Below are 23,295 nucleotides of genomic sequence, written 5' to 3' on the forward strand. Positions count from 1 at the left end.
AACAGGGAAAAGAAACAGGCTCTGTGGGGTTTGAAGCAACATCTACAAGGCTTACAGAGGTTTTATTGAAATCTCTTTCAGAGACACATCTATGATCCACTGTGATTTCTCAAGGAATTGGAAACACTAAACTCCGTCAAATGAATTTTCACTCAGCGTTCTCGTCAGGAAAAGTCAAGTCATTTTCTAACATTGCCCCCTTTCACTCTGTGATCCTAAGAAGTGATTCAGGGGGAAATCTGAGACCAAATGAAAGTGTCACCGCGTTGGCTGAAGAGCCGAGATGCCGCAGCACAGCCAGTCGCAATGACCCACTTCATTCTTGATCGCGCATTAATCTGATACAAAAGCTATTAGCTCTGGCATGTCACGGTTTTCCCCAGAGAGTCATTCATTTTTCAGCACTCACGAGTAACTTAGCGTGGATCCAAATTTGAATTCTTAATATGATGATTATCCAGTGATTCAGTAAAGATGCGTGGAAGTCAGCCACTGAGTTCACATAACAAATCAAATTGCAAGTTACGTCATGATGTTGACTCATTGGCATTAAGAAGGAGCAATGCATGTTTTCTCTTACATGCTAAACATAAGTACCTAGTGTAGGCGAAATAAGCTTGAGCTGCAGCCTACACCTTTTCGGTCTATTCCTTTTGTGCCGAATGCTGCTATTTCATTTATAAGAATGTGTGTGCAATGTGCGTCAACACAAATGTACCTGCATTTATTTGTGAATACCTGTGGCACAAACTAACTAACTAACTAACTAACTATGTAGGATGTTTTGCATGTGGGAAACAGCAGCGTGGCTACATAACAAGCTTGAACATAATTGGAGCATGACACATTAAGGTGCATCATGCTCCAAGTATGGAAAACAGTCACCCAGGTCCCGGTCGCTGCTGCCATTTACATAATGAATTCTCACCGCTGACTAACACGTCAAAGTTTGGTTGTTGTCGGTGTGAATTTCCATCCGTCACTTTGTAATTAACGCAGCGAAACAAGATGAGCGTCGGCAAAGTTTAACCGATTGATTTCAGAGTTTAAGGGTGTTGAGCAACATGCTATTGTTTGTGGTGTTTCAGCGTGACTGTGCTGAATTTTACCGTATATGTTTTCCATCTTCTTCAGTCTTATGTGAAAAATACATGAACATGGAGACGTAGTTCCCATTGTGTATTGTGACCTCATTGAGAGGCTGCCACAGACAGGTAACGAGGTTAATGAGACAGATGATGACCGAGCCTTTTCAAGAGTAGAGTGATTGCCATTGCTCAGTGTTAAGCATGCACATTTGCACAATGTCCGTCCTTGAGGGTTTTCCTTTTTCCTTGTTTTCCGCCCTTGGCGGTGTAATTACGGATCCAGTTGGAGCCACTCAAACAGAAAGAAAAGCTGTGATGAAGTGGATCTTATTAACAACCCCCTCTGTTCGGGATACAGCTTTGTTCCGAGACTTCTCATCTGAGCATGTCATCAGGACAGGAGATTTTTCGTATTTTACAGCACTACTAATAAATGATAGATATACACTGTTTGCAGAGTGAAACACAAACTCCAACAATATGTTAGGCTACATTCTAAAAACACATACATTTTGCCTTTTAGAGGTCTGAAAAACAAGCTGTTTTGTCCTATGTCACCTGGGATTGGCTCCAATTTGAACTTGTTATCCTTTGGAGGTTCCTTCATGCCTCCCTCCTCACCCTCAACTGTCATTATTCATCAAGCCAACCAGTAAAATTAAACAAAACTAGAACGAATATCCTGCGAAATATTCATTTGGCTTTTTCCTGATTAATTTCGTGCTTGGCTGGGTGCAGTTTTATTCTCTCCCATAGTGACAGTATTGTGCATGGACAAAAGTATGGCTCTAAAAGATGTTCCAGGATATTCTTTCACATCGTCAAATACTGAAAAAAAAAAACCCTGACAGGACTTTTAAATCATTCTTATGAACCTTTTAACTTGTAGGTTCTGCAGTGTCATAAAAGCTTCAACATTTAGGGTTGTCATTATTTTTTGATCATACATTTCTTTCATAACAAAATACAAAACCAATTTATGTATAGCTAATACAGAATTACAGCCTAAATAATTTGGCATCATTTATTTTGCATGTCATTTGATTAGATTCGATGACAGTGATATTGTCAAGTACATAGCAAATCTAGTGGCACCATCCGACAGTAATCTGTTCGAGTAGTCAAGTTATTTTGTAGTATCTTGCAGATATGCAGAAAGAGAGAAACAGTAATCATTTGCATAAAATAATCAAAACTGTACCAATTCTGAGAGAAAAAAGTTTTGCTCCCACATGTAGGGTCATTATAGGAAGAAAGAAAACAAAAGTTTCCAGTGCCTTTATTTCAGAGGTCTAAACTGCGTAGATTTTCAGTATGGAATCCCATAATAATAAAGCTCTAATACAGTATTTGTATGGGTGAGATTGAAGCACCTGCTATTCTTCGGTCTTCTCAGACAATCTGGCGAGCTTAGGGTTCACTTACAACATTTTAAACAGGGTTTAAGGAGAACATGAGCAGTGAACCCTCCTGTAGTTTTGGTTTCTCTACAATAAAACCCTAAAAAGGCAAGTGTGGTGTAAAATATCAGATAATGGTGCTATCAACCTGTCTCATTGAGACCTGGCAGGGTTGAGGGCTTTTTTTCGTCACCATACAGAGACTCTCTGCTTTTTCCTTCCACATCACACTTTACCGGTGAAGTGCTTTCAGCTCTGTCTGACATCTGTAACTCCAACAGAGAAGTGAGCAGCCTAGCGAGACGAAGAATTTAGCATTTAATAAAAGAAAGAAAACAATTAATATCTGGTTCAAGCCTCCCACTCATTCATCCCTGCTTGGTTGTGGAGACGTCAACTCGCCTCTGCCTCATCAGGGCCTGTGTGTGGGAGAACTAGACTGGCACTGGCTTTAAGTGAGACAGCCAAAGATCCCCAGCTCTAACAGCTTGGCAGAGAAGTAATTGAGGCCCTTTCTTGCACTCACCATCAGACTGCATTGAGCATTGAAGTGCGTGGGTGAGAGGAGGCGGTGAGGTGAGGTGGCTGAACTGCTGCCAGAACTGAGATAACAAGGGAAATTAGCAATGTGAACACAACCCGCCGTAGAGTCAAATTAAATCTTGTCTGAAAACGACTGGCGGGAGGGCGCAAATGCATATCCAGGTGCAGCAAACAAAATGCCACTATAATTATCCAGCCACAATCTTTTTTGACTGAAGAGTCTGATCCGAATTTTCCGTTAAAACCAAAAAAACAACACAATCTGGGAAAACCTTAAAGAGAAATGTCAACACTTGCGACTGCGTATGGTTTATACACTGATCAGCAGCTTAGAGGTCAGTGTAAAAATTAATAATAATCGAAATGTGAGACTGAAGATTGTAACAAATGGTGGCGTTTGCAAACAAGAAAGGATGAAGTTCTTCTTTGTTTGTAAAGCAAGCTCTGGCCGGTGAAGCAAGCTCTTTGGGCTACTTTAGAAACACAGCAGCATAAGATGGTGTTTCAGATGCAACTTCACTCACCTGTATTTAAAATTATTGTGATTATTTCATTTTATTGTGCATTATTTTCTACACATTTGTTGCCACAGATTAAAATGTGCCTGCAGCAGAATCGTACGACTTTCCCATCATTCTGACTCAAGTGTGTTTTTAACTGTTTTGAACAAAGTGTGTTAGCGTTTGCTGCAAAGGTTTAGTGTTTTGCAGGTGACTGACTCATGAACTTCATGAACTTTGGGGACAGTGGTCACTGAACACATTTTGCTTCAGTTTTGCCGACTCTGTGAAGAGTTTTGACAAATGCTTGCTAGTAATTAAAATAAACTGTGATGAAACTGTGAACTAGTGGCATTTCATTTACTTAAAAGAAATGCAGTGTTTTCTTGCTAGAGCGTCATCTATTTCTGTTTTATTGGCACATAGAGACTTTTAAGTGCCAAAAAACAACATAATTTACTTATTTCCTATACCAGCAAAATCAGTCAAAATCAGTGGATTGAAAAGCACTATTTAGATAATCTGACAGAACTCGTTTGCAGCGTTTCAGACTTCGTACGTGATCAGGTGAACGGTTTCACTTACTGCACGTCTCCTCTGCCTCATCAGAGCCGTCGGGACACTCTGGCTCCCCGTCGCAGCGCCAGCGTCCCGGGACACACTGGCCATTTAGACAGGCAAACTCTGCAGGGGCACAGGTTTTCCTTGCTGCTCAGAGAGAAAGAGGGGCAGACAAAGAGAACAGGGCTGTTAATGGCGGCAACAAGGCATCGCCAGGCTCCGGCTCTCGTGTTAAGCTCTGCCATGAAACTGGTAATATTATCTGAATCCCAGAAATCAATCTTCTTATCAGAAGAGATCAGGCTCACCATCTCTCAAATGATTACTATGCAGTCCTCCCCAGTGTTCTTTCTCCTGATATCTCTCACTAATTACAGTATCTCCATTTTCCCCCATTTTCTCAACTCTTCTACACTATGCTGTATGACCCATCCATCTGCCGGTCTCATCTCTCTTTACGAGGTTTTCAATCACAGTGTATAGAGGGTGAATTAGGACGGTTAAAACTTTTCACCTGCAAACTGAAACAGAAAGCTGCACTTAAAAAACAGATGTGGAAAAGGTTCATTTATGCAATGAGAGAAAACCTAACCACAATTTATTCCTTAACCTAAACTTTACCCAGAGCCTCAGGAATGAGCTCCAGCTTCAGTAGAACTAGGATTTGGTCTCAATTTGAACTACTGGTCCTGACGAGGTCAGTGTTAATGCAAGAAAACGTCCTAAAGAGGTAACAAAGACAAGCGCACACAGCAAACAACCAATGGCAAATCAGCTGAAAACTCAGCCAGAGCGCGTGAGGCAGGCAGAGGTCAGGGCTTTTCATTTCTCTCGGTCTGCGGAAGGACCTGCGACATGGTGTAATAAATCACTGACAAACAGGAGCTCTGCTGTTGTTAAACAGACACAATTGTTTCTAAAACTGGTCCTCCATTCGCTCTGATGTTTCAAATTAGATATAGCATTTAGAGATGACCAGGGAGCTGAAGGTTACCTGGGCAGTTATAAGGGAAGCGTGTGTGAGTCATTCTTTGCTGTGCTCAGCTCACACCAATTTAAAAGGCAATATCAGGGCCGTCCTCAGTTGGCTGAGACACTGATGTCCTACATTGCATCCCAACACATGCTTTGTTTAAGACAAACAATGTTTAGTTTTATATTTTAGTAAAATATAAATAAAATGAGTGATTAAGGGGTTTATTTTTAACTTTAATAAAACAGCCGGCATGAAAAAGGTAGCAATATAGAGTTATAAAAGTTACTGTGGGGGGAAAAGCTAAAAAGCTAATAACGATTGCACACATGGTGTTGTAGAGCTGCCAATACTTGGAATGAACAAGAGCACGGAAATAAATAAATGCTCCAATCAACAGAGATGTTGACAACTGCTGGTATTTAGCTTGAATGTGTAGAAGTGTTGACTTTTTCTTTCATTTATAAAGGGTGATTAAATCCAGGGATATTTCAGTAATATGTCACCACACATGACTATTTGTTTTGCTTTTTACTTTTTAAGAATAACTAAATTAATTGTAATTATTTATTTCCATTTCACAATATCCCTACATAGAGCTATGCTGCTTTACCTGTCTTTTGTTTGATTGACTGAGTATTTCTGTCTTTGTTGCATGAGAACATAGTATTTATCAACAGTTATCAAAGCTAAAACCTTACATTTGTTAATGACAAAAGTGCAATTATAAAAAAAATGACCAACCACCAGTATGGGTACCCTGAGAATGACCTGTCCTGTTTTATGACCTGACTGCATGTTTGCAATCCTCAATCATGTTTAACCGTCCTGTTCTCAATCATATCCTGTGTCAGAGTAACAGAGTCAAACCGATGCTATTAAAAGAAATTACAAAATGGTTCATGTGCTGCAACGGGACACGAGTTTCTGCAATAAGTGTTTCCGGAACCACAATTTCACTTTTCAAATGAACATTTTTCCCTGCAAAACGTAATGAACTGACCCCATTAAGCTGCAGAGACAAACACTCCCTCTCCCTTTGTTCCCTCTAACATAGGGTTCTACCATTCTTCTCCTCCTTTGTTTCCCTTGTCTAAGTCTGCCACGACACCAAAACACATTTTTGATTGCCACTGTTCAGCAGCTGAAGTGCCAATTGTGTCCTCATTAGGGAGCCGCCGAGACGCGGGCCTTTGTTAGAGGTGAAGTCAAGTGATGTCAAAAATTAGGGTTGCGACATCCTTTAAACCCTCACCTCCCTCGTGTATGCAAGACTCGTTGGTAGTGCGGTCACATTTGACATATGGATTTTATCGCTCATGTTGGCAGGTGTAGCTTCAAACTGAGAGTTTATTTCTACCATCCTCAACAGAAACATTACATTCACATGATCTTCCCAATTGATCCTGAAAGGTGAACGTAAAAAATGCGAATGTAGTCTTCCGGGTTTTTTTTAGGACAACCCTGAAGTGAGAATAACGCACATCGGCATGTAGACTAGCAGAATCAAACCCACAACCTCTACCACTGAGCTACAGTCGCCCCCAACTAACTGACAACTGACAATTATGTTGTTGAATAATCTGACTCCCACGAGAAGGACAAAAGGAGAGACAAGGGCAGTGTTGAGTATGTGCTGATCACTCGCACAGCGCTGCATGATCATCGCAATAGGGCATGACAGGGACCTTGAACATCTCAGATTGATGCAGTATATGTGGCCTCTTCAGGTCAGATGTGTCTGCTCAAACTGTCTCTCTCCGAGTGTCTGTGCTTCTTACTTAATCCAATTGAACTTGCATTTCACTCGAGGTCTACACGGGCCATGGTTCACTTGGCAATGATTACTTGAGCCATCCCATGCCATCTGTTTTGGAATAACTTTCTATTTTAATTAGGGGAGGCTTTAAAATGTTAAGTCAGCAAGTGCAAGGGAGGGCTGTAGAGGAAGGTGACGGGAGACTGAGAAGAACTTGTTAGCTGGCAGGATGGAAAATACAGTAGCAGGAGCGATTCATCACATGCGGCAAAGATGCAAAGTGACTAATAATGCATTATGGATTTGAAATGGAAAGTGTGACACCAAGTAAAAAGGCAATATTCTTTCAAATGAATCCAGTCCATTAATCAAAATGTGCTGCACACATGTAAAGCCATTCACTGTTGTGTCTTCGAGATACTTTAATGGAAGAACGAAAATAAACACACTGATACATTCTGTGTTGTGTGTACCACACATAATGTGAGAAATACAAATGAGATGTGGCACAAACAGAATGAGGGCCTTGCACAGGGGAGCTCACCCAGCCATGTTATGTCTCCTGGAGGAGGTTCAGTGTGAAGGAGCTCCACGCTCCGACAACCACACCTGGCGCCTCCGCCTCTGGGGCTGATGTCAGAATTTTACAGCTCCTTCTCCCTTTCATCTTTCTTGAGCTCCAATCATGTAGCCATGCACGTTAGACAAGAGGTGGGCAAGATATATCGTCTAAGATAAATATCGTGATTGTTGTTTTAAAGATATGCAAATCGACATTACAGACTATTGACATGACTTTGCAAAAAAACCACAAAACACGCACTGAAACTGCAGCAGAAGCTGTCACATGACCACTAGTGGACCTATGTGATCACATGACCCCTCGCCAACATTCTCCTTGCCACACAGGTGAGTGGATATGCTAATAGGGAGAATTTGAAATTGTCTTGTTTGCTCTTGCTTGTTCGCTCCTCAGAAATAAGGTACTGCCTTATTAGGACCAGTTTTTCCAAGAGGCTTAATAGGTAATGCAGTGATAAGCACATTCTCTTGGGCAACACAAGACAAATGGCCTCATTAGCTGAAAGTGAAGTGGAGGGGGGGCGTTGTCAAAGCAGGAAACATAATGTATCCTGTTGGCTTAAGCATGCAAATGACAAAAACCTTCCAAAATTAATAGAATATTGTGGCATACAAAATACAGCGTGGCATTCACCGGGCCTCAACAGGCTGCTCTTGAAATAGTTTTAGCAAATGATTATAGAACTTAATTAGCCTATTTGGAGTCTCGAGGATTGCTCGAGGGCAGACAATTTTTTCTTTGATCATTTCTAATTATGGTATGTGTTGTTACATACCTAGAAGGTTCCCACATCTGCCTTTAGAGTGTTGATGCTTTTACTCAGCATTTTTTATTTTTCACCGTGTATTGTCTCTTGTCAGTCAGGACTGTGCAAACAGCAGTAAGCCACCGGAGCCGAGAGGAATTTAAAAAGGCACATGGGACTGAGCCCTAACTAGGGCTGACATTTTTTTCCAAAAATAAAGCTTGAATCAATGTTGTGATATTTTGTTTGAAGTCGCTTGGCAGAATTTGAAATAAAAGAAGAACTAATTGATCCCCTCATATATTTTCTCCTTGAGCCGAACTCATTGATAGGTGGACCAGGGCCAGATCCAGGGCTAGTCGCTGTCCCATACAGGGCCCAGACCTAAATGCACTTAACAATTGATAACAGCCACTGTGGCAGGTTTTCTAGCCTTTATGGCATTAGATGTCCGGATTAATCAGGCTGATATTTGCCGTTTTGTTTCAATCAACATGAATGGAGCACATGGGAAAGAGACAAAGTAATGGGAAAAGAGGTGTAGACATATAAGTGTCACAAATATATAATTTTTTTGGCACAGAAAACCAACAGATCAAACAATGAACTGTTTGAAAAAAACAAACACAGGAACAGATGTGTTCATGTGTTAACCATTTCTATTGTCCGTTTTGCAAACCATCACAATGAACATACTACAGACAAGAGAAAGCAAACGGGCAGATATTGTTAATATAAAACATGGTGTACACTTATTATCCAAAAATTCAGATCTCCATTCAAACGTGTGGGGAATTACTTTAAACTCTAGCCTTAAAATTCAAGTCAAGTTCAAACTATACAGTCTAGAATTACATCAGACTGTCTTAAGTAATTATTGTGTGGTCCAGCAGAGGGTGCTGTGAGCGCAGTTTGGCCAATAGACCCACTTTGAATCCATCAGAACACCAAAGCACGTATGAAGCGGCATGTGGATGCATTTCAGGTTCTTCACCCAAAAAAATCTGCTGACTCATCTGGAGGCATCACGGGCGAGCAGTGCAATATGTGATCAACATAACAGTGAAGTGTAGTCAAATGTGTGTCTGTGTGGTTGGTGCTGTAGGTGAAATATCAGAATGATGTCATGTGATATTTGCCACCCATCTGAATATCAGCAAACATATGGCCAAACACATGCATGCATGCCCGTATACTGTACATGTCCCTGCCGTTCCCTGCATGATGCCTTCTCCATGTGTCCGACCTTCTGCCACACTCACTTCTTCCTGTGCTCGCTGGTTTTCAGAAGCAAAACGCAATTGATCTACAGCCACACGTCAACATTTTTATCCGAGCAGTCTGGCGTCCATGTAGCCATGCAACACACAGGCGGTTAGCCAAAGCGTCAGATGCCTCTGTATATGTTAGAGTCAACCATGCTGAACACTTCAAATTAAGGTCGGTCAAGTGTGGAGAGTAAGACAAATGAAGGTCTGCCACAAAATCTCAACATTTTGGATACGTGAAAAGATTTATCGGAAACACTCAAAATGTGACTTTTGAACAACAAAAACAACAGATTGTGGTTTGTGGTCTTTGAACACAGCAGTGATTGTTGAATTGCTGGGACATAAAGGGTTGCAAATTATTCATGACAGTGTGGTAATAAAATGTATAAGACTAGACACAATCAATAATTGATTGTGTCTAGTGCAGAGCAGGGAGATCTGTGATGTGTTTGATTGATGAAAATAAGCTAATCCTGAGAGGGCAACTGAGTGAGAGTAGTCAGAGTAGGGGTGGAGCGGTTCACTTAACAAAATCTGTCCCGTTTGGTAGGTACGTCACGGTCCGGGGCACGTTCAGTTCATGACGTAACATCCATACCAACGAAGACATGTAGGGCAGTGATGTTTGGGACAGACGGACAGATGTGAAGCGCATGACAATAGAGTAGAAAATGGGCCTTACGCCTTGCACCAGTAACCCAGAAAGGTTTGGGCTTTTTTTGTTCATTTGGTACAAGGCGAGCCGAGGTGGAGACGTGAAGTGTTGAGTGCAGCGGGTCAGTTGTAGGAATGGCGAGAGAAGACACATGAGGAGGATGCGCAATAACTGATTGATGGGTTCAAGTCCATCCATCCATCTTCTACCGCTTTATCCTCCACAGGAGGGTCGCGGGGGGGGGGGGGGGGGGCTGTGCCAATCTCAGCTGACATAGGGCGATAGGCGGGGACAGTCCATCAGTCCATCACAGGGCCACACAGAGACAAACAACCATCCACTCTCACACTCAAACTTACGGTCAATTTAGAGTGTCCAATTTACCTAATCCCCATATTGCATGTTTTTGGACTGTGGGAGGAAACTGGAGAACCCGGAGAAAACCCACGTACACACGGGGAGAACATGCAAACTCCACGCAGAAAGGCCCTTGTTCCAGCCAGGTTGTGAACCCGGGTCTTCTTGGATTGGTTCAAGTGTTTTATAAAATTAAAAGAAAATGTCTGATTTCACCATCTTAAATTGTCATATGTACTGACTTCTTGACTTCATTATGACCATACATTAAAATATATTTTCTTTGTGGATAAAAGAAGGATGCCATCTTTTTGATGTTTGTTCACTGATTATTTTCACGATCAAACATTTTTATGAACAGTTCAAAATAATGAATGATAGAACAGACTGATCATGAAAACCATTGTTATTTGCAGCCCCAATACATTTTAGCAATAACACCATATGCATTAGGTGTACTGGGTTACCAGGGGAGCTGGAATCAAACCCAGCTGACATTGGACAATTGGTCCTCAGCCTCTCACAGGTCCAACACACAAAGACAACCTGACATTCACATCCTCACCCACAGAGAATTCCGAGCTTCCGTTAAGGATCCAGAAAAAAAAAACATACACACAATGGGCAGAAACAGGATTCAAACCAAGGACCTTTTGACAATTGATATTTTGATTCTTTTATGAATCTTTAAAAACAAAATACAAAGCATTCCATGATCTGTGCATCCTTTACAGCTCAAACGTGCTGTTACTAAAGCAGCATGAGTGATGCAATCTAGGTGAAATGTCTGCCAACCCGATGCATTGACTATTTCTGCTGGAATGATTGAAAGCAAGTGATAACACAGTTATATCAAGAGGTACATGTTCTTCTCTTTGCACTGCACCAGTGATTCATTGGAAAGCTCAATTAAAATCTCACAAGAATTAAAACAAAGCCAAGCAGAAGAGGACGGCATGATGATGGAGAGAGTAAACTGCTCAACTAGCCTGTCAGAGAGCAGCAGGTAGGAGCCATAGAGCTACACATCATGGACTGCCCGCCTCCATGTTCTGAAGAGTGATTTGTGACTGTTAGCGTCGCTGAAAGTCATCCGACGTGACACCAGTGCTAGGGCAAAGTTTCTCTTTGAGGATTGTTGTGCCTTCAAAAACATGAGCTGCTGCAAATGAAGAGGCAAGCAATTGCTGAGCGTCTCACATGCTTGGAGAGATATAAATCAGTTTGACAGAGGAATCTAATTACAGTGAGCGGTGACAGAGGCAGACAAGGTTTTAACTGGCGGATTTTTGCACAAACCGGCCACTGTTGCCGTTTTTAAATCCTTTCCAAAGGTCAGATATTGTGCACTTTTGCACAGCTGGAGCAGCCACATTCACCCCCAAAAAAATCCATCTTTTATCAGTAAAGAGCAGGAAAACAGGGAATGGTTGAAAATAGATGGTTCTCTTTTATTCATCCATCTATTTTCTAGCGCTTCATTCTGCCACATGAGGGTCGCGGGGGGTGCTGTGTCAATCTCATTGTTTTTCAAGTTAACGCAAGAATTCTGAGAAAGGAAATTGTCAATGACTTTAAATAACACTCGTATTTTTGCCATCAAAGACATATTGTTGAACAAATGCACATTTTGAGGGTGTGTATTGTCGAGCCTCTCCTGCACACTTTAGCAAGAATGACTTCAAATTAGCATAGCAGCATAGACGCTCCTTCCTCCTGCCCTAAAAACACCACAGTCTGGATTCAAACCAAAATCCTCACAATCACAAGTTACACATTCTGCAGAGGCTGCACGTTTTGAAAGTGTTGTATTATCTTATCACTGTCACAGCTTTCTGCTCAGACCTTTTCTTCAGAAATGTATTGATCACAGTCCCCACTTTTAACCGCTAATGATTGAGGAAATGTTAGACTGCACACACTTAGTCTTTCTCTGCAATGATTTTCTTCACATTTAAACCATTTACAGCACCACCTGAAACCTGCGACTACAGAAAAAGCACAGCGTGTTGCAATCAGCACATCCATTGGCACAGCTGGGGGGGTTCACTGGCTTGCTTAAGGTAGGTGCTCAAAGATATTACAGAGGGAAGAACATATTTGTTTTTTAAAGTCGAGTTGAAGTGTCTTCAGACCTCATCTTTAAGAGTTCTGGTCATATATTCCAGCGTTAGTTTTAAAGATATCAAAGAAGTCTTAGCATAAAGCCCACAGTACGAAGATAGTCAAGACATTTGTAATGCAGAACTTTTCCAAATCTTAAAGATCTCAGACGCATATTTACTGAAAATCACATGCCATGTTCGGATTCACTCGTATAAGCTAAAGATGACATTATTTCAGGATTATTGACATCATCCATAATGTGACTATGCCCGAGAGCAAATTTACCTCTGAACTTTGGCTTCATTCAACGTGACAGTATTGGTGGGAGCTGAAACTGTATTTTTGCAGCAATACAAGTCTCATTTAGAATTGAGGGTCTGTGCTGTAGAGCATCAGTTGAGTGGAAATTAACTGTGGGAATCCCAAAGTGATTTCCCCTTCACAAGGACAATCATCTCATTTCACTCTCCATCCTCATCCGGCTGTCAGAAGCAGTTATAACTATAATCCATCACTGACCACGGAGACATACAGTAAGCGACACTGTCAGTTCTGTCACAATGAAAAAGCGTTAGGGCTATTATTTTTATTATTTTGAGATCGACGCGCTAACACGCTCATGATGTCTATGTGACCAAGATTTACATCACCATTTCAGCATGTTGGCTGATATTTTGTGGCAATCCAAAAGTACAAACAAAGTGAATCTAGTAAAAGTAAGCTTTCATGTCTAGCACCAAACAGTTGGCAAACACCCAAACAAATGAAATACTTTTTTTATCCAGATGTTGACATTTTGACTCTACCACCTCTGTGTAGTGTTACGTTTGTGGAAAAAGCCTCTGTTAAGAGTCTGTCCCTTGTGATAACAGCAGCTACATTATCCATTCTTCTCCAGTCACATGTAAAGTGACAGGAAGTCACCCGTCCAAACATGTTAATACATATAGAGTGCAGCCATACAAAAAGACTACAATTTAAGACCTCAGTTGCCTTTGTCACCACTCCAAATGGCATGTACTGATGACCACTTCATTTTCCAAACAAAATCACAATTTGAAAGAAAATGTCTTTCACAAAAATCACAATTACATATTTTCTACAAATTGTCTCGCCCAGAGTGTCTCAGTCCTGGTCCGTGAGGACCCACTGTCCTGCATGTTCTCGATGATTTCTCTGCTCCAACACACCGGATTCAAATGGTCAGCTCTTCATCGAGCTCTACAAGAGCATTATTTTACTGTACCCAAACGTTACTGTAAAATATTTAGACTGAAGTTAGGCTAGCATTGGTAAGCTTTTGTTAAACACAGGCAACGAGAAGATTATCTGGTCAACTCTGACCTACAGTTAGGTTCAGGTGAAGGAATATCATCTTGCTAATGAACCACTATGGGTAAAAGACACACGGTCATTATATACATATATACATAGAAGTGTGAATAAGGCTTAATGTTGATAACAAGCTGTTAAATTAATCTGTAAGAGTGCTTGCAGAAAACCACAAATATGTCATTACATTGCTTTCCTGAACACAACACACAAGATGTTCATGAACGGTTTCATTGCTTTCGATTAATGCTTTATTCCTTTTTTATAAACCCTAAAGGTGCCTTGCAAATCTGAGTCCAACGCAGCCAAACACATAAGCCTATACAACAAGGTAGCTCCTATGTGCCATCATCACCTACATCACCCATGTACTATCCAAGGGACTATAACAGGAACTGGGAGATTAGCCTTTTAACCCGGGAAAGAAAATAAGCCTCTCTCTCTTTCAATTTTCTTCCCTGTAAAAGCCTAACTTCAATAACATGGCACACAATGCCAGCATCAGACAAAATTTAGAGAAAGACCCTCACTGGCCTGGAGAATAAAGCACAGAAAATGATTATGACACGACTTGAGAGCAGAATTTTACATATCCAGCTGCAGAGGAGAATTAGCATAAGTGTAACACTGCCTGAGGTCAAATGTTCTTGTTCTGGAGAAATCTGCCCCTAGCAACAGAGAGAGAGAGTAATTATGGTACAATTTCAGTGGCAGCAGCCGTTTGCATTTGAACATAACCCGGCAGTTACACGCAAACATAATGAACATACACGCACATTCACCCACTTCCTGCAAGTAGCACCCGTTTTTCTGCCTTGAAAGTCTTCTTCACCCACGTCTTACCCTTCTCTTCTTCCTCCTGCCATGGCAGTTGGACAGGAGAAGCAGATACTAATGGACTGTAGGAGTGGATTCCTTCCATGTGGGTCCATCAAATGCTTGTGCGACTGTGAATGACTGTAAAAAGGAAACTATTCAAAGGGTCCAGAGGCCACTCACCATGGAAACAGATTATTGAGAGGCTTTGATTGAAGGTTTCTCGCTCAGCACCAGAGCAGCTTAACATTAATAATCAAAATGAATAATAAAAAACAATAATTTGCTGATAAAACACGCAGAGCTTTTACGTTCTGCAGAGCATATACCGCGTGTCTGAATCTGCAGCTTAATACAATAGTATGAGTGCATACACCTGGCCCTTCCAATGGAGTGTCTTTGAGGAAAGAAGCTGAAGGTGACACAGTCACTCTTCTCTTTACTGCAGTTTCTTTCACGCATGTAAATCTCATACGACTCCACTAAAAGCATGACATTTGTTACGCACTTAAGATGCAGCATTTTAGATTTAGCTTCACTTGAACTAATAAAACAGAAGTGAAGGGTTTTATTAGCTTACATATATATATATATATATATATATATATACACACACACATATATATACATACATATACATATATACACACACATATATATACATACATATACATATATACACATATATGTATATATATATATATACACACACATATGTATATATATATATATACATATATACACATATATGTATATATATATACACATATATGTATATGTATATATATATATATATATATACATACACATATACACATATATATATATATATATATATACATATATATATATTATAATACTTCTGCTATACATCTGCTGTACTACATTCATCAGGAACAAAATGTGACAAAACAGAAGTGATTTCAGGATAGGGTGATGAATCAAAGGAGAGATGGCTTTAAAATGTTGGACTCATTTGGAAGCACATTCTAGCTTTTTAGGTTCTGCATGTACAGATCCTTCTCGGTTAGCTTTCGGCATAAAAATGATGCGAGCTTGCACATGGAATAAGCTACAAGCTTTAAAATGCAATGGCCGCTTCTTTTTGCATGAGGTAATTTAATTTCCCGGGGCACCTCTACAAATTAAAAGGTACAGTGGATAATGATTTCAGTGTAGAGTCTGTCGATAGTGGAGGAGGTAGAGCAGGCGGATACAACAGCACTTAGATGCAAACATCCAGTAGAATAATAACACAGTCTGGATTTTGAATAAGGTTTTACAGCAGCAGATTATAACTGCAGGGCTGAGGCAATTCTTATTCACATGCACTCGGTTTACAGGTTATACTGAAGGTGAAATCTAAAAATGCTGTTCTGCACCGTAGCATATTATTATGCCATTGGAATTCATAACCCCACAGAAAAAAAGGTTCCCATTTTGAATCCCTCCTCCTCCTCCTCCCCCTCCTTCTTCTTGTTCTTCTTGTTTGGTGTTTGCAGCAGTTTACATCCACAGTGTTGCACCAAAGCCTCCCTTTTCTTTCTTTCTTGCTTTCCCTTCCTCTGTTGTTGTTGTTGTTTTATGGCAGTTGGCATTCATAATGATGCATTACTGCATTCTCCTCTCTTTTCCTTTGTCTCTTCTCCTCCTTGTCCTTCTCAAAAGTCTCCCTCCTATCTCAGTTAAACCAAGGTCTTTTCTGTGTGGAGGTGGCATGTTCTCAGTGTGTGGGTACTTTGGCTTCCTCGCACAGTCCAAAGACATGCAGATTGGGGATTTGGCCAACTGGAAATTGACCATTATTGTGAGTATGTTGGACCTGTGGACCTGGTCCTGGAGATGTGCTTAGGTTGTAACCGCTCCCTCTCACCTAGTGTCAGCTTCTCTGCGACCCTCAAAGAATAAAAGGTAGATAATGTGTGTGTGACCTCCAGCTTTCCCCCAAAGTCCAAAGACATGCCCATTATTCATCTGTGGATTCATACAGGATTAAGTTAGACTGAGACTTAATTAAACTGCATGAAAGTTTGAGATAGAAGTTGTTTTGTCTCTGTACGTTGGCCTTGTGATTGGCTCAGTGTCAAGAGGGATTGGTTCCAGCTCCCCATGCGACCCTCAAAGGAAAATAATGGAATGGGTGGATAAAAATGTGCAATTTATTTTGTTTTTAAACAGCAGTAAAGGAAGCCTGCTTTGTCAGTGTTTTCATAGTCAAACAGAGAAAATGAACCTCAGACAGTAAGTAGTGCAGAGAAGCTGCACGTTCGCCAGGTGTTCCCAGCAGTATGGCTGTTTAATAGGATGAGCAGATGTTCTGCGGTGAGTTGAAGCCTCCCATAAAGATGCTCAGTTTATCTTCATTCAAACCAAACAAGGTGCATCTGCCAGCTTGTTGCTGAAGTAGCTGTTCTCGTTCCAACACTCTATGGATACTCCCTTTTTTCAGTAACGGGGTAATCTTACTAATTACTGTACAACATACAGTTGAATTTAATGTTGAGCGGGAGAGATTAAAATTCTTTGACACATTTGAACAACAAAATAAATATTTACTTTCCCTGGTATAGTTACTTTTAAAAGGCAGTAACTCAGTTACTAACTCAGTTACTTTTTAGGAGAGGTATCAATAACTAATTGATTTTTTTTTTTAAAGTGACCAACACTGCGTTTTAGTGCATACATGACACAGAATCTTCCACATTTCATCAGCGCGCCACAAGAAGCACATCCTCAACTTTGATCTTTCTGAAGGAGAAACAACAGGTGCCGTATTATGGGATGCCTGGCTTATTTAATACACTTAAACATACCTAAATTACAACAATACCACTGAAAAACAACCACTCTAAAATCACTGCTTTTCCTTCCTTCCCTTTGTACTTGATCCATGTCACAAGTGCTTACGTGATATTTCATGCCACAACTGGTGCATACAAATAAAGCAGCTCACGATGATGTATATAGCGTATCACGTGATTCTCATAGTCTTTTGTGCGTCTTATCTGTGAGTACATTGTATGGTGAGAAACAACATATTTAAAATATAGAGTAAATATATAAAGTTGTAGTAACGGACGGACAGACAGGCAGACAGACAGTCATTGAGTGAGTGAGTGAGTGAGTGAATCTATCCCAGGGCAGAGCTTAGCTTCTGCTCTTTGATCACAATATGGTTTCCTGAAAATGGCGAGGTCAGGCAAACTGCAGCTAACATTTCCCACTGCTCCGCTTTCAATCACAAAAAGATTCCCTCACACTTTAATGAAAACTCCTGCTGAAGTACTGAGCTACAACTTGGATGTTAACACACCCGTTCACTATTGAATTTAGATACAAATCTTTATGTAGACTGTTATTGAAACATTTGCTTTCTGAGTTAAAACAGGCATGTTTCTGATACAAGATCTACTTTTTTCCTTGAACGGGTTGAGAAAGCTTCATATCGCAAAAATACAAAAAGGAAAAAATTGTTTGAAATTCAACATCACTTTCTACCAACAGCACAAAGATTAGCCAATCTGGGTCTTTGCACATCCAAACCATGACAAGACTAAGCACTTTGTGACTTGGCATTTTCATTCCCTGTGGTTCATACATCATCCGTTCACTGTGAACATTCCAAGAAGCACTAAAAAAATGAAAATACGAGCAGCTGTTGTAAGATTAGAAAGTACAAAAAAGTTCACTTTGATGTAAAACAGGACTACAGAAGAAAACGCCCACACCGAGCTGCTAAAATGTCTGTGTTTTTTTTTAGTGAGGATTAAGCAATGAGTTCATGCAGTGGTTTTGTCATTTAATCAACACGTGGGAACCACTCCTCTTCTAATTTAATGCTGGTTATAATTGGATGGTTCCCGTTTACATACATTCAAGGCTTCTCACACTAAAAACTCTACAGCAGTTTTATAAGTTTTAGCCTCACTTTTATTTGCTATCATTGTTCAGGTAATGCAGTGTGTGTTGAAAAATAATAAATCCTCGTTAAATTTCAGCTAATGAAGTCTGCATTTGTGCTGATCATCCATTCCTTGAGAGGAGCAGGGAACCACTTTACGACTAAAACAACTAAAGAACATTCAGAACTTCATTTAGCTGATGCCGACGATGTAATCAACACTTTATTTTCCAACATTCATCCACTTGACCATTCGTCTTAAGTCACCATAATTTTAACCCTAACGTTACACTTTTTGGACTCTCAACACTGAAAACCATAACAATGTGATATGATTATGTGACTATTTATCATTTAGGTCCAACACAGTTTAATGCATATCTCCTAAAATGCAAAGGATCTGCTGCTTTTGTCTGTTTCATTTCACAAAGTAGTTAGTGTCCTTGTTTATACTTAAAATGTGTGCATAAATGTGTTCTCTTCCTTATGTTCTCTTCATTTGCAGTGCTTTAATTATTAGCATTTTTAAGATTTGCACTTGACGGATGGGACCTTGGCTACAGAAAATCAAATATCTTCAGAGTTTTGGTTGGACAAGGATGAACACTTCTGTGACATTGTAATTTTTCTAGGCTTGATGACCACCCAAAGCTGCTTTACAATACAGTTTTGCCATTCATCCATTCACACCCATTCACTCACACGTTCATACAGCGCATTTTCTATCATACCCATTTACACAGCCGTCAGGAGCAAAGTGGGTTGCCCAAAGACACATTGGCATGTAGACTAGCGATGCCGGGAATCAAACCCACAACCTCCGGGTAGAAAGACGACTAGCTCTACCACTGAGCTACCGTCGACGCAAATAGGAAGCATCAGTTCATTCATAACCAGACACAGTGGGTCTAAAGCCTGTCAATGGCATGTGGACACAGATGGAATGATTTCATGGTCTGTACACGCAGCATAAACACAGCGACGGCGGTGATGTAATGAGTCACTGTGAGGTGAAAGTTTCTGCTTTTGTGAGCAGAGATGACACCCATGAATTATCCAGCTACACTGAATCATCAGTAAAAAGAAAGAGACGGAGTGCTTTGGTAGCCGTGTTCAGTCATTTGTTCCTCATTGCAGATGCACTGTTACACTGGTTTGACTTCAGAGTGAAATAATGTCCTCTGTAGGTCACTGATGAGCGCCGTGCCCTCATCCACAAACAGATAAATCAAAAATAAAGTGAAAGTCTGAGCCTCACTCAACCGGACCCAGCATCCTCAGAGCTATGAGCACAGATTCATAAGCAAGTCCTGTTGAGTCACATCAAGTGGTATTTTTCTCAAAAGTGATCCAACATGTGACAACACATTCTCCTGGAGAGTCTGTGTTTTTTCCTTACAGTGATTGTGGACATCCAGCGTGCGTCTTTATTGATTTTAAAGCTCAGCTGAAAATCCTAAACCACGTTTTGATGAAAAACTTTATCTGTGACACAAACCGAAGGAAGAGAGCTCAACATTCTGCTGTGGATTAAATAACTAACTTCATAGTATAGAGAAGCTCGACATTAGGGCGGAAGCCAGTGCTGAACTATTTTGAATAAATATCTAATATCGATTATTTTGACAGGAAATGCGATATGATTTGCGATATCAGAGGGAATGGTCATTTTTACATCATTATGTTCTCTTCAGTGAAAGTATTGCATAGAAAGCGCCTCCAACTCATGAAGGTCATCACTTCGTCTGCAAGCGCACACACAGTTCACTAACTAAACGCCTCCTATTATCATCGATATGACTGAAGTGAAAAAGTGAAAAAAAAATCTACTTGAAATGATTTAAGATGTAAGGCCAGGATCAAGAGTGGAAGTGTTTATATACCACAACAATTCAAACTAAGTAAAAACAGCATTTCATGAGGTGAGACACTTGTCCACAGAGATGTGTCTGCCTTTTATCCTTTGGAATTAACTGAGATTCCAGGGATGGGTGAGGCTCAAAATTATGCTTTCTTTTAGGTGCAGAGATCCAAAAAGTTAAGTGGAATGGGAGATAACTACAGGGAGGATGAGGGTGAGGAATGATCACACACAAATCCCCATCGCCCTCTCTCTCCCCCTCTCTCTCGCTCTCTGAATCTCTGTGTGGTGACACACTAATCTAAGATAATAGCTCAATTGGAGCTGCAGACTTCTTAATGATCACTTTGGGCAAGGTGGCATACAGACATGCAAACACGGGGCAGTAGGCCAGTACAGTAGGAGCAGCATTCACACGACATGAACACAGGCTCACAAACACTCTCCTTCTCACACAAACACACACACACACACTTCTCTAAATCACATCAAATCAACAGCCACAGAACAAAATACAGCACAAAAGAGACGCAACAGACAAGCTTCAGAAGACACATAAGTCATACAACATTATTAACACTATAGTAGGGGTGTCCCGACTCCCGATACCACTTTTTTGTGTCCGATACCAATATCAAAAAAATCCATTATCTACCGATATTATTCAGATACAGTCTTTATGAATTATGAAGCTGTTAACAACAAATTAACAAGACAGGTTAACCAGACATAAATATCCAACTGTGTAACACATATTGTTCTACCCAAAAAGAAGAAATAAACAGCCCAAACATGACTCGGCTAAAATCTCAATGATATCCGATCCAGTGATTTTGACCCTAAAACACATAGAACGAGTTAAGAGTTTTATACATTGTCACTTGTCCGTGTGTGGCTGCCAGAGGAAGGAAGCCGATTTAAAACCTGATTAATACTTAATTAAAACTCATTATTTACAACATTCACTGCTTAATTATTCAAAGTATCTGCATTTTATCACAAACTTGCATATAATGATTTATCTCGCTTGAAGTTAAATTAAAATGTGATTTTGCTGAGAAATCAAGTAAATTAGGGCTGTGGCTAATGATTCTCATTACTGATTACACTGACAATGATGAACAAAGCGTAAGGACAAAGATACTTAGTCATCAGTGACTTTTCTGTGTTTAAAACACAACGCTCACATTTTTCTAACATAATGATAGGAAAATGACTTCTGTAGATAACCGATTGCCATAAAATCTACGTCAATCAGCAAAACGTGTTGCCATAGTACTCTCCTGCATTTGCAAGGAGATGTCAGCTGATGGTTTCTTTATATTTATGCAAGGGACATCACAAAATACTGCTGCTGGGTCACGTCCAAGCCTGTCAGAGCAACCACAACAGGGCCAGGAGGAGAGGAGAGGAGGCGAGGCCCTTTCTTTTTGAAAAAGATTGGACAAATTAATGCAGGGGATGAGTAACATTATATATATATATATATATATATATATATATATATATATATATATATATATATATATACGTCATTGAATGAATAAATACTTGATTTGCAGTGACGTGTTCACTCTTAAATGAACATTCATCTGCAGTGCAAGGATACTTCTCACACTTCTATAGCTTTGCTCATGGTGCAATGGTGTGACAGCGTGGGCTGCATCGACTCAACGGTTTCGGGAATAAATAAATGCACAGGGCTACAGGTCTGGAGGAGTGCCAGTGGTTTAAAAGGCAGTTGTGAGGATTTATTGGGTTAAAGACTGTTGCAGACTCAGCATCACAGAGGAAAACAAAAGACCACGATGAGCTCTACGTGGCAACTTGAAACACTCTGCTGCAGGTGTAGATGTTAAATTCATGACCACGTGAGGGACAGATCATTATCACATCTGAGGATGAGAACAAAGTCAAGCTTGAATTCAAAGGTAGTGCAGACGCCACAGAGAAACAGCTATCGTCAGGATGAGGATCTAATGGCAGCTCCAGGTCAGAGCTGGTACATCTGGCCTTGGATATCATCGTCAACAATGACACTGTTTTATTTTAGAAAAGTAGGATTCCGTATTCCGTATGAATGCATTTATGCCACAAATCATCTGGTCCACACTTATGATAAGAGTGCATTTATGCATGCAACGAGTGACTGGTGAGTGGGGAATATAGTTTGGAAGAGGGGGATGGTGGGGATGGGAGAGCAGTCTGGTGGGGGATGGGTTTAAGGGAATCAGAGTGATGGAAAAGGATCATGGTGCATGAAAAACATGAGCAAAAACACTGTTGTTGCTCACATCGCACGTGAAAAGGACTTTCCTTTTGTTCGCTGAAGTTCAGACTGCACACACCAGTTCAGTAAAAAATAAGGCAGCATCAGAATGACAAATCAGGAGCTGCAGCAAAGGTTCTCTGCCGTCATCATATTTCATAACTGCGCTCTGTTGCACACATTCAGTCACTGAATGCTTTGGCTTGACATTGTGTTGTCACATAATATATAGTGAATACAAAATCAATAAAAAAATGAATTTGGAAAAAAAAAAAAAAAAGTGACACTCTCCTTTCAACCATTCAGAAACCTAATTTAAAAATGCAGCAACTTCACAGTGAACCAGAAACTAAAGCGTGTCATTTGTGCACAAGGGTTGACTGTGAAGCATTATGTTCCACTCCACCGCGCTGCACTGTCTTTATAGCTTTTTTCAAATGCGGAAACAGAAAAAAGGGGTTCACAGGGCCAGCCCAGCGAAAATGACTTTAACAGCAACACATTAATTACATATTGCAAAAGCTCTTAAAATGTGCCAGGACCTCTTTTTCAAATCAAAAACAGTTTAAGTTGAA

The 23,295-nt window shown here is 40.4% G+C and overlaps 1 protein-coding gene across 3 annotated transcripts in view; it reads right to left on the reverse strand.

The window, feature by feature from the left end:
* The window catches only part of LOC131467675 (low-density lipoprotein receptor-related protein 8-like), a 69,522-nt gene that overhangs the window by 41,658 nt on the left and 4,569 nt on the right, over positions 1–23,295 (reverse strand). For all 3 annotated transcript variants that reach the window (XM_058641724.1, XM_058641735.1, XM_058641716.1), the window contains exon 3: positions 4,117–4,239. In XM_058641724.1, the coding sequence (XP_058497707.1) occupies positions 4,117–4,239 (123 nt within the window). The remainder of the gene's footprint in view (positions 1–4,116; positions 4,240–23,295) is intronic.

This window comes from Solea solea, chromosome 1, assembly GCF_958295425.1.
Source record: "Solea solea chromosome 1, fSolSol10.1, whole genome shotgun sequence".
NCBI lineage: Eukaryota > Metazoa > Chordata > Actinopteri > Pleuronectiformes > Soleidae > Solea > Solea solea.